At 40.7% G+C, this 18,781-nt stretch overlaps 1 protein-coding gene across 1 annotated transcript in view; it reads right to left on the bottom strand.

Moving 5' to 3' along the window:
• The window catches only part of ANO2 (anoctamin 2), a 140,693-nt gene that overhangs the window by 9,614 nt on the left and 112,298 nt on the right, over positions 1-18,781 (bottom strand). Inside the window, exons 20-22 of the mRNA XM_081957963.1 lie at positions 12,595-12,747; positions 11,439-11,491; positions 6,161-6,342 (exon numbers count right to left, since the gene is read on the bottom strand). Of these exons, the coding sequence (XP_081814089.1) occupies positions 6,161-6,342; positions 11,439-11,491; positions 12,595-12,747 (388 nt within the window). The remainder of the gene's footprint in view (positions 1-6,160; positions 6,343-11,438; positions 11,492-12,594; positions 12,748-18,781) is intronic.

Raw genomic sequence — 18,781 nt, 5'->3', positions numbered from 1 at the left:
ATGCGCATACGTGGGGGCGAGGTGCATGCCGGAGATGTGCCCGCATGTGGGAAAGAGTGTGATGTGTGGGGCGTGCCCTCCCATGGTCCATTTTTGGTCCCAGGAGGCTTCAGGGAGGCCTGCTAGGCCCAAAACAGGGCACAGGGTGGTAGTGGTGTTGAGGACATATACATGACGGGTGGGACAGTGCGTGGGGGTCACATACAAATTGCATTACGGGTGTGGGCACGCACCCAGGTATTGTTGCGCCCACGGGCATGCTTTTGTGCACGCGAGGACAAAAAGATTAGCCATCACTGGCTCAGAACAAAGGATCCCGCTTAGGACAATTTCACGCTTTTCACGCTTCTGACCAACCTCCCCATGGTCACGTGATCAAAATTCTGACCCTTGGCAAGTGATTCATAGTTATGACGGTGGCAGTGTCCTGGGGTCACGTGATCCCTTTTGGCGACCTTCTGACATGCAAAATCAGTGGGGAAGCCCGAGCCGTGTCGCTAACTGAACAGCTGCAGGGATCCACTTCAGAAATGTGGTAAGAAAAGTAATAAAATGGGGCAACTTAACGCATTTTTCACTTAGCAACATACATTTTGGGCTCAATTATGGTCGTAAGATGAGGACTAACCGTACATTGTAAATCACGTTTTTTTAAAAAAAAAAATTCATCTGTTCTCAAGCTGTGTGAACAAAAGCAAGTACTGAGGCCCATAGATGTGAAGCGCTGAGAATATATCTTATCTATACCCATTCTGTCGTATATATTTTTCTTTGCAAATGTTTGTTTTGGCTTTTATTCAGAATACAATGCTTTTTTTCAATCCTAGTTGCTCATATATTATTGGGTGTTTTAATTCTTATGGTGTAACCAGACATTAATCCCTGAATAATGACCAGATTCACTTAACGACGGGGTTACTAAGTAAACAATTGAGGGGATTAAACTTCACAACTGTGGCAAGAAAGCTCATACGATGGGGCAATACTCACTTAATAACTGTCTCCCTTAGCAACAGAAATGTTGGGCTCAATTGTGATTGTAAGTCGAGGACTGCATAAATACTACATATTGCTTACACATCTATGGAGATTCTCAGTCATCCAGGTTATGGTTGTCTCAAAGGTGCTTTTTTCAAGAGGCCACTGGAGTTTCTGTTTTCTTTGAAGGCACTTCACTTCTCATCCAAGAAGCTTCTTCAACTCCTCACCATCCAGTCAGAGCTGAAGAAGCTTCTTGGACGAGAAGCGAGATATCTTCAAGGAAAAAACCAGAAAGTCCAGTTGCCTCTTGAAAAAAAAAAGCATCTTTGGTACACCCTACATACTTAAATACTACATACAGGCTTAAAAATATACAGTAGTGGCCAAAATTGTGGAAACCTTTTGGGAAAAGTGTATTTTGTAAAACTAGCTAAAAACAACAGGTTTTTTTTGGAGTAGTACTGTAAAATTATATATCAATGGAAAGATGATTTAATCAAGAATGTAATGCAATAACCTTTATGAAGGATTTTGCTATTAGAATAGCACTTATAAAGAAGGAAAATGAAACACAGAGAAAATAATGAGATATACAAAAATGATCACCATGCCAGTTAATCCTTAGTTGGGTAACCTTTAGCATGAATTACGGCCTTACAACGTCTTCCCATGGAGTGAACCAAGTCTTTTAGCTCTGCAGCTGTTACAATGTGAAACCAAGATTGAATGATTGCTTCTATTAACTGAGTTTTATTGCTGGGTCACTTCTGACTGACAAGTTTCTTTAGTCAATTCCATATATTTTCAGTTAGGTTAAGGTCTGGGCTTTTCCCAGCGGTAGAATATGATTATCTTGAAACTCAAAAAAAAAGTGGTGTTATTAGCCATCAAACCTCAAAAATGCACTTTTCCCAAAAGTTTTCCACAATTTTGGCCACTACTGTAATGTCAGACTGTGAGAAAGGTGCCTATCGGAAACTCGATGTAGAGTTTTGTGAAATATGATGAGCGGCTTTAACAACAGGGGAAAATATCCATTTTCCCATCCTGCACACCGATCCATGGGCTTTGGAGGGGCAGCTCTGCAGTGAAGTCTCTTTTGAGCTAAATTTACTTTAGGTTTTGCCTTGAGGGAGAAAAAACAACAACCCATAATGGTTAATCACATGCCACAGATAAGTACCCGCTGCAATGTTTATTTAGAACCGAATACCAGAGCACTGAGAAGGGAGGGTGCAAAACCTGACCTATTTCAAGAATGCATCCTCATCGGGGAGAGTTTGAACTTTGTGATTGAGATGGTTTAATCTACGGGCTGAGGAGAATGCCGGTTGTCGGCGTAGGCCTGCTTTGATGAGATCACACCCATTTAAGAACAAAAGGGCTTCGCTATTTCCCCAGCCTATTTTCTTTTCTTTTCTTTTCCAAGTTTTTAATTTTTTTAATCTATCTATCTATCTATATAAAAGTGAAATGCCGCTCACGCGGCATCACAAAATCTCCAGAACCGTAAAGCCTATAAACTTGAACTTTGGCACGTATGTTCCTCTCGGCTTCTAGGTGCTCGCTAAGAAAGGATTTTTCGAAATGACCATCAGATCATGAGTATTTCTTAATTAATATTAACACGCTCTGATGCTAAGGAGTTAGATGTTCTACTTCCCCGCCCAACCTGAAAAGAATTCTTTTCCAACTGCCACTTGGGCGTGGCCAGCACGTGACTCATCCAGCCTGCACGCTGGAAGTTTGGAGAGAATCAATGGGGCCAGCCTGAGGGAGAGAAGGGGATAGCAGAGGATCAATGGATCAACACACACACACACACACACACACACACACACACACACCAGTGGTGGGTTCTGGATTCTTTTACTGCTGGTTCCCTCAGGGAAACACAAAAAACAAAATGGCACCAATAGAACCATTTCGGGGACATGGGCAGCCGATTTCCTACCTACTTAGCTGAACTGGGCCGAACCAGGCCGAATCGGTAGGAACCCACCTCTCTCTCACACGCACGCACGCACACAAACACACACACACACACACACACACACACACACACACACACACACACACGGAAGGATACTTTGAGTCCTTTGAGTTGATGGAGTTAGGAAAGGTGGCTAAATTGAAGGCTTTGGTTAAAGAAAATAATACAGTTAATTTTGCTTCTGCTTGGAAACCCATTCCATAATTCTCCAATGGAACCAATTCTTGTTGAGATAGGAACTGCTCCAAAATCAGTCCTTTTGGCTGCTAGGCAGGCCAGAGGCTGTGGGAGTCACATGGAGGTTGAAGGTTGAAAAGAGAAGAACTTTCCTTGGACTTTAAAATGCACCCTTCCTTTCAATGTATTACAACTCCATTGTATATTCTTTAGGCTGTTTTCCAACTGGTCTTTTCCCCCACTTCTCATTTATTCTGAAATTGCATTGTTTGTTTCAAAGCAAAGAGTGAAGGTTTTTTTCCCCTCCTTCTTTGGGCGAAAAGCTATTTGTCCTAACATGTTCTGGCTCTTTAAAAAATCAAACAATTCCACCCCAGCTACTATGTATGAAATGGCCAGGTGTTCAATAGATCATGCCTTGAGAGCATGTCTGCACACGGGAGCATGGCTGCCTCCAGACACACAAAGACCCACGTGGCTTTGAGACACTGGAGGATGGGGTAGGATACGTGCAAGGTGGACGTTTTAATCGGGTATCCATAACATCGATTTAAAAGGCAAACGAGGGAGTTCCAGGTAGGAAGCTTCAGAAGGGAAAAACATAGTCCCAAAGTCCACTAAAAATGTTGGGCTCTCCCAAAAAAATTTACATCAAAAATGCAAGAGATTTTTCAATCATATTCTATCATTTAATATGTACTCTTCTTTTTCCAGTCTGGTGAAGGATGGTTTTCACCAGTGGTCACCAACTGCTGGTCTGTGGACCATTGATTGTCCACAAGAAAATTTTGGTGGTCTGTAGAAAAAATATTTGCATTTTTAAGAGAGAAATAGCGGGAAGCAAAAAAGAGGAGCCCAAGGGAGGTTTACTCAAATAAATTATAGAAGAATGATAGGGGGAAATCAGAAGACATACAGAAGGAAAAAGAAGAAGAAAAAAGGGAATTTAAGAGTAGGAAGCAGAGGAGGAAAAGAAAGTTGAAGAAAAATGAAACACTAAAGAGGACAAGAGATGTTAAGAGAAAATGGTAAGGAAAGGAGGAAGGTTAAAAAAGAGAGATATTGGTAGAAAATGAAATATGTTGATACTGTTGATGACATATAGCTAAATAAGATAATATTGTTAAGTGTGGATAACCAATTAAGTAAAATGCTTGTTATTTTAAAATGGAATTTGATGATCTATGCTGCACATAGAAACTAGAAATAACAAATGGAAAATGAAAAGATAAAGTTTCCATACTTTTTTCTGAAAGGGCAAAAAAAAAATGATTTTGTTTATTTGTTAAGAAAAATTTAAATTTAAGATGGAAATATGGTAAGAAAATGTGGGGCCGAAATTAGAAATGATAATGTGATGTAAAATGAATTATGTGTAAGAGAGAATGTAAAAGGGAGGGGACAGACGGACGGACGGACGGGCAACACTTCGCTTGCAAAGAGGTTTTAAAATGTGTAACAAAAAATAAAATAAAAACTTTATACAGAAAAGAAAAATCTTTGCATTTTTTTATATTGCACTAAATCAGGGATTCTCAAACTACGCCCCCTGGGCCAGATACGGCCTACCAAAGCAATTACTCCCGCTCGCTGACAGGCGCTTAGCTTGGCTGCCTGTTTAGTAGCTCCAGCCTGTCTGTCCCATCCCTCCCTCTATGGAAGTCCAGGCGCTTCAGTGAGCAGTGTGCGAAACTTTGGCCGGGCTCCTTGAAAGACAATGTTTGCAGGCGGCTGATCGAGCATCCGGGCTGGCTACAGTCATTCTTGGCCGTATTTGACATTCCTAGCTGCAATGGGCAACAAATCTAGGATTGACCCTGAGTGCTTCTCTTCGCTAAGAGGCAGCCAAGCTAAGTGGCTGAACAGGGACATGCGGTCAGGGGAGGCAAGGGAGGCAGAGCCTCACCTCTCTTCATGAAATAATAGTATATAATATTCTATACTATATATATAATATTATAATATTATACATCCGTCCATGCGCACCCGGGAGCTGCGGAGGGCGGAGGCAGAAATGTTGTCGGCGCTCCCAGATGACGAAGGCATGAAAGCGCCAGTCGACAGTCGCTTTTGTGCCTTCGTCATCCAGAAACGCCAACATTTCTGCCTCCGCTCTCCGCAGCTCCCGGGCGTGCACGGACGAGGTAGCCACAGCGACACCGAGGCAATCCGGGTGGACGAAAGAGCGAGCGAGGCAGCCTGATCCTTGGTCGCTCGCCCGCCGGACTGCCTCGGCGCCATTCTGCCTACCTCCGTCCGTGCGCACCCGGGAGCTGCGGAGGGCGGAGGCAGAAATGTGTGCCTCCAGCACACGTGGTCCCATTCCCCGCCTTCCTGATGACGTCACCAGCCTCACCAGCCATTAACCTCACTGCATGTCACTGTGGCTGAAGGACCCCATCCTGCCACCAATTCATATTAGTGGTCCGTGCGATTTAAAATTATAAATTTAGTGGTCCCTGAGATCTGAAAGATTGGTACCCCCTGCTTTGGAGTACGTATAGTTCTTGACTTACAACAGTTTGTTTTGAAGTAACGGCACTCAGAAAAGTGACTTATTAGGCATACAGCATTGCAACGGCCCCGTAGTTGCGTGATCAAACTTTGCATGCCTGGTTCATCTTTATGATGTTGCAGTATCCCAGGTTCGTGCCATCCCCTTTTGTGACCTTCTGACAAGCAAAGTCAAGAGGGAAGCCTGATTCGCTTAACGACCGTGCTATCATTTAACAATTGCAGGAATTCATTTAACAACTGTGGCAAGAAAGGTCGTACACCGTGGCAAAACTCACCGAGCAACGGTTGGCAAAGGAAATTTTGCGCTCAATTGTGATCGAGGACTTACAGTACCTGTATCAAAACAAGATCACAAAAACTTTGGTTTCTAAATCTGCCTTCTTTGACTAACAGTATAATGACTCCCTTGTTTGAAGGTCTGAACATCTGCAGCTGGATTGATCTCACCAGAGGTTTGACAGGCACAACAAAAATGAAAGGCACCTGCTTTACCTGCAGAATGAAACCTCCTCTTCAAATGGTGAGTTTTCTGGCTGGGTTCCAGGCTTAAAGTCGCTGACGTTGAAGTATGACAGGGTGTGATTGATGAAGCCGTGCATGGTCCCGTTGTGACTGTACACATATTGGTAGACAAGGCGTGGAATAAAATCCGATGTTACTGCAATGACAAAGGCCTGGAAGAAAACAAAGTTGTTTTCAACATCAATCGGCAAGAGGTCCTGTTAGAAATTCTGTTTATATAAAGCACCATGCAGAGCAAACAAAGAGCACAGTCACCATGTGCTTTACTGCTCAACTGTATAACTGTAACAAGAAACAGGAAACTCTACTTAGAACAAAAGAGCATCCAGTGTATACCATAGATCCAAACTTGTAAACACTGCCATCTACTGGCTAAAAATTACTGTAGTTGTTGCATAAAAGTACATTGCAACAATGAATCCCAATAGGATAATATAGTTGGAAGGGACCTTGGAAGTCTTCTAATTTAACACTCTGCTCAAACAGGATTCCCTATACTATTTCGAACAAATGGCTGTCCAGGCTCTTCTTAAAAACATCTGGTGATGGAACACCAATGGTGGGTTCCGGGTGGTATGGGAGGACCGGTGGTAGCTGGGAGCAGCAGCCAGAATACCAGAATGGTGGGCCACCCACCCGTATTCCTTACTGCTTTTTGAGGGAAATGGGGCCAATTGCGCATGTGCATACAGCGTACGGCACCTGCGCGATCTCCGCCGAGCAGCTGAGTGCCACAGGGCAGTGGCATGCAGTTGTGTGCACAGCGCATGGGCCCACCAAGGATGCCCGGCCCCATCGCAGTGTACTGGTTGCGACAGGATCCTGAATCCACCTCTGTGTAGCACCCACAACTTCTGAAGGCAAGCTGTTCCTTTGACCAATTGTTCTCACTGACAGGAAAAGTCTCCTTAGTTTTAGCTTATAACAACATTGTCAGAAAACAGTTCTAGACACGTTTAATGAGAGCATGCCCTAAATAGTTATGAAGTGGCGTCCATCAGAAATGCATCGTCCATCTGAATTTGCTGGATGACCAAAGATTTTAGCTGTTTACAGTTGGATCAGGGACCCACTTTGGAGGGCAAAAAATTGGACAGTGATGGGTTTATCAAGGTCTTTGTTTTCTTCTTCTAGCCCTCTAGCTATGTTCCCCCTATGCTCATCCACACAGATTACATCAGGGGCGAGCTTCAAAAATTTTAGCAACAGGTTCTCTGCCCAGTTGCTGGATGGGCGTGGCCATGGTTGGCATGGCCTAATCGACCTCCTGCACCATGCCCCCCCCCCGCAGAGGTGGGTTTCAAATTCCGGCACTACCGGTGCGCTCCGTACTCACCCGTGCGCTTGCCTGCGTGTGATGCTTTTGTGCATGCGCAGAAGCATCTGGGCAGGTGGGCGGAGCCTCCCATTGCCACCACTACCAGTTCGGCCGACCCAGGCCAATCCGGGAGCAACCCACATCTGGGGAAAGGGGAGGGCGTTTTCATCCTTCCCGGGCTCCGGAGGCTTCCTGGAGACTGGAAATGGGCCCTTCCAGAGCCTCCAGGTTAGGGGTGGGTTCCTGCCAGTTCTAACCTCTTCTATAGAAGAGGTTCCACAAATCTACCGTGCCGTTTAGAACCGGTTCCAGGTCCCTCCCCCTGCCCATCTGCACCACGCTTGCCCTGCCTGCCACTCCCTGATTGGCTGGCTCACCAATCGCCCCGCCCACCTCTAAGAGTCCTATCTAAACCTTAAAGTCTTAAAGCTGTCAAGTTTGAACACCCCTGGTTTTTTTTTTCTAAAGGGTTAGGGGTGCAAGGGTCTTGTAACTTGACAGCTTTAAAACTTGCACACTTCAATGCCAGAGTTCCTGAGCCAACGTGACCTGGAGGAGGAATTCTGGGAGTTGAAGTCCACAAGTCTTAAAGCTGTCAAGTTTGAACACCCCTGGGGTTTTTGTTTCTAAAGGGTTAGAGGTGCAAGGGTCTTGTAACTTGACAGCTTTAAGGCTTGCATGCTTCAAATGCCAGTTCCTGAGCCAACATTTTGATTGCTAAGCAAGAGCGTTGTTAAGTGAGTTTCACCACATTTTACAAGTTGGCCACACCCACCCAGTCACATGACTGTCAAGCCACTCCCACTCAGTCACATGGCTGGCAAGCCACACCCACAAAGCAGGCCACGCCTACAGAAGAGGTTCTAAAATTTTTGAAACCCACCACTGCTCCAGGTGGCCCATTTTCTGCCTTTCCTGAGCCTCCGTGCGAGCCCTGCACTTACCTGGCATCCAAAATGGCCCATGGGGAGACTCCTGGGAGGGGTGGGGTGGGAGGGGTAGGCGGGGTGAGCCAGGAGTGGGATTTGGGGATTTGCCGAAACGCGTATAATCTTCAGCAAACCAAGGCTAACCTGGATTAAGTGTAATATCACGGCAGAATAGAGATATTAGCATCTCACCTTGTTTCATGGGGCCAAAAGTTATTTGATATCACCAAGGCGGGGGGGAAGATTAATCTCAAAAAACAGGGTCAGCTGAGGAAGTTGCTTTTGACTACATAATAGTTATTGGCTAATTAAGAGCAAACCAGTATTTGTTATCAAAATGTTACGCTTTGGAAGTTTTCGGATCACTTTGAGAGGTGCAGAGTGATTCTACAAAACCGAGGAATGGAATGTAAACAATATTTGACTTAGTTCATGCAACAGGAATGTCACTTTTGAAAGATAATTTAATATGTAGAAAGAAAGAAAAAAAAGATACAGAATCGGGAGAAGACAAAAAAGCCTTCCGTGCCTCAAAAGTCCTTAGGCATTAGATAGTCTAGTAAAAATAAGCAGAATCTTTCTATTTTCAACAGACAGTTGAGAAGTTAAAAGAGGAAGAGAGATGTGATCGGTTTGCTGCAGGATTACTGTTTCGGTGCTTTGGTATGTGAAACAACTGTTTTCATATTCAAATTACTTAAAAATGAATTCTAGAAAATATACTGTCATGAAGGGATCCGAGGGAGGCTTGACTGCCTTATAACGGAAATAAGAGAATAACAGAGCGGGAAGGGACCTTGGAGGTCTTCTAGTCCAACTCCCTGTTCAAGCAGGAGACTCTAGTCTATACTTTCTGGGCAAATGGCTATCCAGGCTCTTCTTAAAATCTTCTAGTTTTTACATGCATTGTCCATTTTATTTGCATCGTCCATACTGGGTTCTGATTGCAGGATCCCACCAACACCTTCATGCTGGGCTTAGACTAGAAGACCTCCAAGGTCCCTTCCAGTTCTGTTCTGTTCTGTTCTTTTATATTCTGTTCTGCTCCATTCCAATATTATTCTGTTCTGTTCTGTTCTGTTCTGTTCTGTTCTATTCTATTCTATTCTATTCTATTCTATTCTATTCTATTCTATTCTATTCTATTCTATTCTATTCTATTCTATTCTATTCTTATTCCTATTCCTATTCCTATTCCTATTCCTATTCCTATTCCTATTCCTATTCCTATTCCTATTCCTATTCTATTCCATTCCAATATTATTCTATTTCATTCCATTCCATTCCATCCCATCCCATCCCATCCCATCCTATCCTATCGCATTCCATTCCATTCCATTCCCTATTCCTATTCCTATTCCTATTCTATTCCATTCCAATATTATTCTATTTCATTCCATTCCATCCCATCCCATCCCATCCCATCCTATCCTATCGCATTCCATTCCATTCCATTCCCTATTCCTATTCCTATTCCTATTCCTATTCCTATTCCTACTCTATTCCATTCCATTCCATTCCATTCCAATACTATTCTATTCTATTCTATTCTATTCTATTCCTATTCCTATTCCTATTCTATTCCATTCCAATATTATTCTATTCCATCCCATCCCATCCCATCCTATCCTATCGCATTCCATTCCATTCCCTATTCCTATTCCTATTCTATTCCATTCCATTCCAATATTATTCTATTCTATTCTATTCTATTCTATTCTATTCTATTCTATTCTATTCTATTCTATTCTATTCTATTCTATTCTATTCTATTCTATTCTATTCTATTCTATTCTATTCCATCCCCATTCCATTCCAATATTATTCTATTCTATTCTATTCTATTCTATTCTATTCTATTCTATTCTATTCTACTCTACTCTACTCTTCTCTTCTCTACTCTACTCTTCTCTTCTCTACTCTACTCTTCTCTTCTCTACTCTACTCTTCTCTACTCTACTTCTTCCATTCCATATTTTCTATTCTATTCTATTCTATTCTATTCTATTCTATTCTATTCTATTCTATTCTATTCTATTCTATTCTATTCTATTCTATTCTATTCTATTCTATTCTATTCTATTCTATTCCTATTCCTATTCCTATTCCTATTCCTATTCCTATTCCTATTCCTATTCCTATTCCTATTCTATTCCATTCCAATATTATTCCATTCCATTCCGTTCCATCCCATCCCATCCCATCCCATCCCATCCTATCCCATTCCATTCCATTTCCTATTCCTATTCTATTCCATTCCATTCCATTCCAATATTATTCTATTCTATTCTATTCTATTCTATTCTATTCTATTCTATTCTATTCTATTCTATTCTATTCTATTCTATTCTATTCTATTCTATTCCATCCTCATTCCAATATTATTCTATTTTATTCTATTCTACTCTTCTCTTCTCTTCTCTTCTCTTCTCTTCTCTTCTCTTCTCTTCTCTTCTCTTCTCTACTCTACTTCTTCCATTCCATATTTTCTATTCTATTCTATTCTATTCTATTCTATTCTATTCTATTCTATTCTATTCTATTCTATTCTATTCTATTCCATTCCATTCTATTCCATTCCATTCCATTCCATTCCATTCCATTCTATTCCATATTTTGTATTATGTTCTGTTCTGTTCCCTCCTCCCCTTGTGATGCCTCTGACTGTGTATGTGTGAATACACATACTGGCAGATCACCAATGCGCTGTCCATTGGCCTATCCAAAAAGAAAAGATGGACGGCGATATTTATGAATAAAATTGACCGTTGTATATTTCATGGGTTAGAGGGGAGAGGAAAATGGAGACTGAGATTTCCTATGACTTTGGCTCCATCTTCACAGGTTCGATTTATGAGGAAAAGCTTTTTAAAAATTATGTCAACAAAGACTTGAATACTGGCACACTTTCATTTGAGAAGAAAAATGCACATAAAGTTACATTTGACTGACTCTGTCCAATTTCTTATGTCACACCAGGAAGCTTGAAGCCAATACTTACATTAATTATGACTGAAAATTTTCCGATGCCACTCAAAATATTAAACCAGATTCCTGCAAGAAAGCATAAAACTTTGTTAAGAACTCTTTAGTCGGCTCCTCATTAAGCAAATTCTAAATACAGGTAGTCCTTGACATATAACCATAACTAAACCTACAATTATGGTCATAAGTGGAGACAGTCATTAAATAGGTCATTATGCGACAGTGCCTAATTTTGTAACCTTCTTTGTGGCAGTTGTTGGAAGATATTGGAACACTGCTATCACGTCTCCCCTATTTCTTTTCGTTAAACTAGACATACCCAGTTCCTGCAACCATTCTTCATGTTTTAGTCTCCAGTCCCCTAATCATCTTTGTTCCTCTTCTCTGCACTCTTTCTAGAGTCTCCACATCTTTTTTACATCGTGGTGACCAGAACTGAATGTTGTATTCCAAGTGTGCCTTACCAAGGCCTTATAAAGTGGTATTAACCCTTCACATGATCTTGATTCTATCCCTCTGTTTACGCAGCCTAGAACTATGTTGGCTTTTTTGGCAGCTGCTGCACACGGCTGGCTCATACTTAAACGGTTGTCCACTAGGACTCCAAGATCCCTCTCACAGTTACTACTATTGAGCAAGGTACCACCTATACTGTACCTGTGCACTTTGTTCTTCTTGCCTAAAAACGTAGAATGGTTTTTAAGTAACCCATTGTAAGTTGAGGATGGACTATGTCAGGGGTGTCAAACTCAAGGCCCGGGGGGGCGGATTAGGCCTGCGGGGTGCTTATATTTGGCCCGCCAGGTCTCCCTGGACCAACCTGGGATGCCTCTGCCAGCAAAAACGGAGGTCGGGAGGGCTGTGGGTGGCCCACACAAGCTCCGTTTTCACTGGAAGAGGGTTGTAAGAGGCTGCCCCAGCTGAAAGCAGAGTTCAGGAGCCTGTTTTCACAGTCAGAATGTTTGGGCCACCACAGGTGCTCCCCAAGATAAGTGATGTCATGCTGGCCACGCCCAGCCTTGCCACGTCCACCCCGGCCCTCCAAGATCAAACATAACCCTGATGCGGTACTCAATGAAATCAAGTTCAATACACCTCGCCTATGTCATATATCCCTTAACATGGTTCCCTTAATCTTTATTTATTTTTATTTAAAAAAACACCCGTCATACCTATATCCTTTGCTCTCACGGTATTGGGCCGTCTTAGTTCAGCCACAAACTTTTTGGCATCGAGTCGAACTTCAATGACGTTGTTCAACAAGGCAAACACTGGAGCCAGAGGAAAGGAGGCCACAAAGAGAGTCACGAAGCCGAACTGTATGACTAGAAGACAAGAAAGGAGGAGGAGAAGGATAAATGACCACAGAGTAGATATAAACATTTCCGGTGGAAGGTATCTCTCCTTCTAGAGAAGGTGTATTCCCCGACTCGGATTTGAATTCTAGCATCGGGAAATCGATGAAACAAAGCAGGGATGTCAAACCTCGGCCACTTTTAAGACCTGTGGATTTTAACTCCCAGAATTCCTCAGAACCATAGTAGGACCATCCAAGGTCTTCAGAAATCTGGGTTATCATGCAATAGAGGTAGCAGTGTGTTGGTTTCAGGCCTCATGTGGGTTTTCAACAGGAGACTGGTAAGCCAAGAGGTCACTCTAAATGCCAATGTCCATTTTGGGTAAAGAAGGCCGCAAGATGTTGCCAGATATGTTCTCTTCTTGGATCGATAGTTAAGACTACAGAACATACCTTATTCTGAATATAAATTTAAAAATAATATAAAGATACCTACTCCTATTAGTAGCTTATGAGTTATCACTTGTTGTTTGTATCTTATGATTTATGATCTATGACTTATCATTTAGTTGTTTATACTATATGTACACCGAGAGCTTATGCACTGGAGACAAATATCTTGTGTGTCCAATCCAGGGGTGGGTTCCTGCCAGTTCTAACCTCTTCTATAGAAGAGGTTCCACAAATCTATAGTGCCTTTTAGAACCGGTTCCAGCTCCCTTCGCCCCGCCCGTCCGCACATCATCAAGATGAAGAGTGAGAGGAAGAATTCTGGGAATTGAAGTCCACAAGTCTTAAAGCTGTCAAGTTTGAACACCCCTGGGTTTTTTCCCCCCTAAAGGGTTAGGGGCGCAAGGGTCTTGTAACTTGACAGCTTTAAAATTTGCACACTTCAGTGCCAGAGTTCCTGAGCCAACATGACTGGAGGAGGAATTCTGGGAGTTGAAGTCCACAAGTCTTAAAGCTGTCAAGTTTGAACACCCCTGGGTTTTTTTTTTCTAAAGGGCTAGGGGTGCAAGGGTCTTGTAACTTGACAGCTTTAAGACCTGCGTGCTTCAAATGCCAGAGTTCCTGAGCCAACATTTTGGTTGCTAAGCAAGAGCTTAGAGGTCCGTAAAGGAGGCATGCATAAGCCCTCCAGTGTGCCTACCTGTCCTACTCTTCCCATTTACCTGTATTTATTTCCTTTGTTCGTGTTTATGTTCATACCTATACTTGTTATCTTCTACATGTTTGACAAACAAACAAACAAATATGGGATTTGTCTTACTAAAGATTAGAAAATAGCTAGAAACTGAGAAAATGTTATTATGTATACTGTCACATGATATAAGTTACTATAATTACTATGTAAATGCTAGAAGTTAAAAGACGACTAATACGTATACTTAAAGAGAGATGATGGATAGATACACAATACTTAATATGAGAATGGTTGCATTAGGGGTTAAAAAAAAGATGTAGAAAGTAGAAATTGGGGAAACACTACTATGTACACTGCTACAAAATATAATAACATTATAACTATACTGTATTTGTAAGTCTTAGACGTTGAAAGGTTACTATTATGTATGCCTAAACAGTAGTATTGTTATTAGTATTTTGCATAGAGTAAATTGACCCAGACAATGTACTATTCTCTAAGCACTCATATATCTTAAAGAAAAAAACTAGAAATAAAATCATTTTTAAAAAAGCAATGAAGATTAAAATCATTACTCAGCCTTCCATCCTTCTGAGGTTGGTAAAATGTGGACCCAGATTGTTAGGGCAATATGTTTACTTAGAAAGTGCTGTAAAGCATTATGGAGCGGTATATAAGTCTAAATGCTATTGCTATTCCTTTATTTAATCTTATTATTATAAAACAATAAACTACAGATTAAATCTAAGGAGCTTTGGATTTGGCCATTGATAATACATAGTTAAAGAGACGTGGTGGCTTGGTGGCTAAGACATTGAACTTGTCGAACAGAAAGATTGGCAGTTTGGGGGTTCGAATCCCTAGCACTGCTTAATGGAGTGAGCTCCCGTTACTTATCCCAGCTTCTGCCAACCTAGCAGTTCGAAAGCATGTAAAAATGCAAGTAGAAAAATAGGGACCACCTTTGGCGGAAGGTAACAGTGTTCCGTACACCTTCAGCATTTAGTCATACCGGTCACATGACAACAGAGACATCTTCAGACAGCGCTGGCTCTTCGGCTTTGAAATGGAGATGAGCACTGCCCCCTAGAGTCAGGAATGACTAGCACATATGTGCAAGGGGAACATTACCTATGGTTAGTCATCACAACACTGTTTTATTACTTCTCATTTCTAGAGAGAAAACTCTATTGAATTTGGCAGCCCAGAAACCTTTGAAATTCTAGTACCGGCAACAATTTTTCCCATGCATTTTTTTTTTTTTTTTTGGGTGGCAATTAGTGCATACAACATGTCTCCACGTGCTGCCCCAAAAGAAAACATTCAAATCCTAGAATGTCATGAAGATTACAGAGGAATGTTGTTGGCGTCTGGGGGTGAGCAAGTTTTGATGATTTCTCCTGCTTTGGGGAAAACATTTCCATGGCTTCGAAATTAATCCGGCTGGATTTAGAGGTATTGAATTTAATTTTGCCTTTGCCTGATGTTTATCAGAAGGACAATTTTACTGTCTTCAAGAGAAAAAGAATTCATTGCGTTTTTTTATTTTTTTTTATTTTATTTTATTTTATTATTTTACTTTTCTTTACTCTATTTTATTTATTTATTTATTTATTTATTTATTTATTTATTTATTTATTTATTTATTTATTTATTTATTGATTGATTGATTGCTTTGTTTTGTTTTGCTTTGCTTTGCTTGCTATTATTTTATTTTATTTTATTTTATTTTATTATTTTGTTTTATTTTATTTTAATTTAATTTATTTATTTATTTATTTTATTTTAATTTATTTTATTATTTTACTATTTAATTTAATTTAATTTTTTTAATTTATTATTTTATTATTTTATTTTATTTTATTTTAATGTATTTTAATTTAATTTAATTTAATTTTAATTAATTTTTATTTTATTTTATTTTATTATTATTTTATTATATTTATTTATTTTATTTTATTACTTATTTTATTTTATTATTTTATTTTATTTTATTTTATTTTATTTCATTTTATTTTATTGATTTTATTATTTCATTTTATTTTTATTGCTTTGCTTTGCTTTGTTTTGTTTTGCTTTAATTTTATTTTATTTAATTTTAATTTATGTTAATTTAATTTAATTTTAATTTATTTTAATTTAATTTAATTTTTTTTGCTTTGCTTTGCTTAATTCAGCCTTTGCCTGATGTTTATCAGAAGGACAATCTTACTGTTTCCAAATGAAATTATTGTGTTTTGTTTTATTATTTGTTTTATTATTTTATTTTATTTTATTATTTATTTTATATTTTATTATTTTATTTTATCAACGCAACATTTCTGTTGTTAAGTGAGACATTTAGGGACTTTTGTCCCATTCTTATGACATTTCTTGCTCCAGTTAAGTGAATCACTGAGGTTGATAAATTAGTAACCTGAGTGTTAAGGGTTTTTCTATTGACTTTGCTGATCAGACGGTCACAAAAGGGGATCATATGACCTTGGGACGTAACAATGGTCATAAATATGAACCACTTGCCAAGTGTCTGAATTTTGATCCTGTGATCATGGGGAGGCCAGAAAGGCCGTAACTATGAAAAATTGTCGTAAGTCTCATTTTTCAGTGCCATTGTAACTTTGAACAGTCACTGAATGAACTGTTGTAAGTCAATTATTTATAATTAATTCTTCATTCTTGTAGGACTGATACAGTGGCCTAGAGGTGGAGCTCTTGCCTCACAATCAGGAGGCTGTGAGTTCAATCCTAGGTAGTGGCAGATATTTCTCTCTCTGGGTACAATGAGAATATATCTGCCGAATAAAACTCCTCATCGGAGAGAGGAGAGGCATCTGGCCAGTAAAACACTCTGCTAGCTCCATTCAATTGCTTAGACTCTATCCTGCAAGGGATTATGGGGTCGTTAAAGATGATGATGAATTGTTCATTCTTGTCTTCAGCAAAGCATCCAATCTAGTTGTTTCATGTCAATAAACCTCTCTTATTAGCAAACTTCCAAATATGGGATGAAGTTTCTGGAAAGTTGTTGTCATACTGGATGTGAAACTTTATAGCTGAAATCAATTTAAACCTGACAATTTAAATTTCTCTTTGAAAATAAAGAGACTTACAACATAAAGTATTTAACTCCTCTCTTCCTCGTTGTAGAGGCATTTATTTCAAGGTTCAAGGGTGCTATGGCAGTTCTCAGTGGTTACTCTATGTTTAAGTATGCAACAAACACACTACGGGCCTCACCATTTGTCTTTCCAGTTGCTTATTACTTTGCGGTTATTGATTACTTGTTAGCTTGCAAGAAGCTAAAGTTAATTAAGTCATCAATATGAAAGTATAAATGATGCTTTGGTTGGGTTAACAAAAAATAGAATTTTCTGGTCCCCTTCAGGCTACAGAATCAGTTTTCCTGAGTTTAAAATATCAGTGAAAATGTATCAAGGAAGATATTACAGAACATATTAAATAGTCTCACAGTTGCCTGAATGGCCTACTGAAAAATAGCCTTTTAATGGCTCATCTCAACCTGGAGGAAAGTATTGAGTGGAGGGTCATATACATTGTCTAGGCAGGGGTGTCAAATTTGCGGTTTCACATTGTTGTCACATGACATATCACAATTTTCCCCCTCCAGGGGAAGGATACTGCAAAATCTCCATTTCCACCCCACTCCAGGGGAAGGATACTGTAAAATCTCCATTCCTCCCCACTCCAGGAGAAGGATACTGCAAAATCTCCATTTCTCCCCACTCCAGGGGAAGGATACTGCAAAATCTCCATTCCTCCCCACTCCAGGGGAAGGATACTGCAAAATCTCCAATCCCATCCCACTCCAGGGGAAGGATACTGCAAAATCTCCATTCCTCCCCACTCCAGGGGAAGGATACTGCAAAATCTCCATTCCCACCCCACTCCAGGGGAAGGATACTGCAAAATCTCTATTCCCACCACACTCCAGGGGAAGGATACTGCAAAATCCCCATTCCCTCCCCACTCCAGGGGAAGGATACTGCAAAATCTCCATTCCCACCACACTCCAGGGGAAGGATACTGCAAAATCTCCATTCCTCCCCACTCCAGGGGAAGGATACTGCAAAATCTCCAATCCCATCCCACTCCAGGGGAAGGATACTGCAAAATCTCCATTCCCATCCCACTCCAGGGGAAGGATACTGCAAAATCCCCATTCCCTCCCCACTCCAGGGGAAGGATACTGCAAAATCTCCATTCCCCCCCCCCACTCCAGGGGAAGGATACTGCAAAATCTCCATTCCTCCCCACTCCAGGGGAAGAATACTGCAAAATCTCCATTCCTCCCCACTCCAGGGGAAGGATACTGCAAAATCTCCATTCCCTCCCCACTCCAGGGGAAGGATACTGCAAAATCTCCATTCCCACCCCACTCTGGGTCAGCCAGAGGCAGTATTTGCTAATTCTCTGAACTACTCAAATTTTCCACTACCGGTTCTCCAGAACCTGCTGAATTTCACCTCTACTTTAAACCATCTCCCAAGTTTGCCGAGTTAGACAATTAACACTTTGATTTCAGGCAGCTACCGAGCAGAAAGAATGTCTTCCAGCATAAACTACCTGTTTGACCTGAAGAGAACTTTTACTCAATTAATTATGGAGTATTAGTAGACACTTGCCCTGAGAAGAATATAAAGCCAGATGTGTAGAATAGGTAGGATTTCCATCGGAGAAAATCTGCAACATCTGCCAGATTGTTTTGCTGTGGCACAGATCACACAGCAGAATACCGCACCCCCTTGTTATCTTCTGGCCAAAAAGCCACTCACACAAAAGGAAAGAAAAGGTGTGCCATAAGAAGACACATATTTCTGACAGCTCCACATGAAATGTCACAACAACTATTGCATTATATTTATATTAATACCATCCACTGCCGGAACATAACATTAAA

The sequence above is a fragment of the Natrix helvetica genome (assembly GCF_964273705.1).
Source record: "Natrix helvetica genome assembly, chromosome: 6".
In the NCBI taxonomy this organism is placed as follows: Eukaryota; Metazoa; Chordata; class Lepidosauria; order Squamata; family Natricidae; genus Natrix; species Natrix helvetica.
The sequence above is the reverse complement of the archived record's forward strand: the minus strand, read 5'-3'. Positions and strand labels throughout refer to the sequence as shown.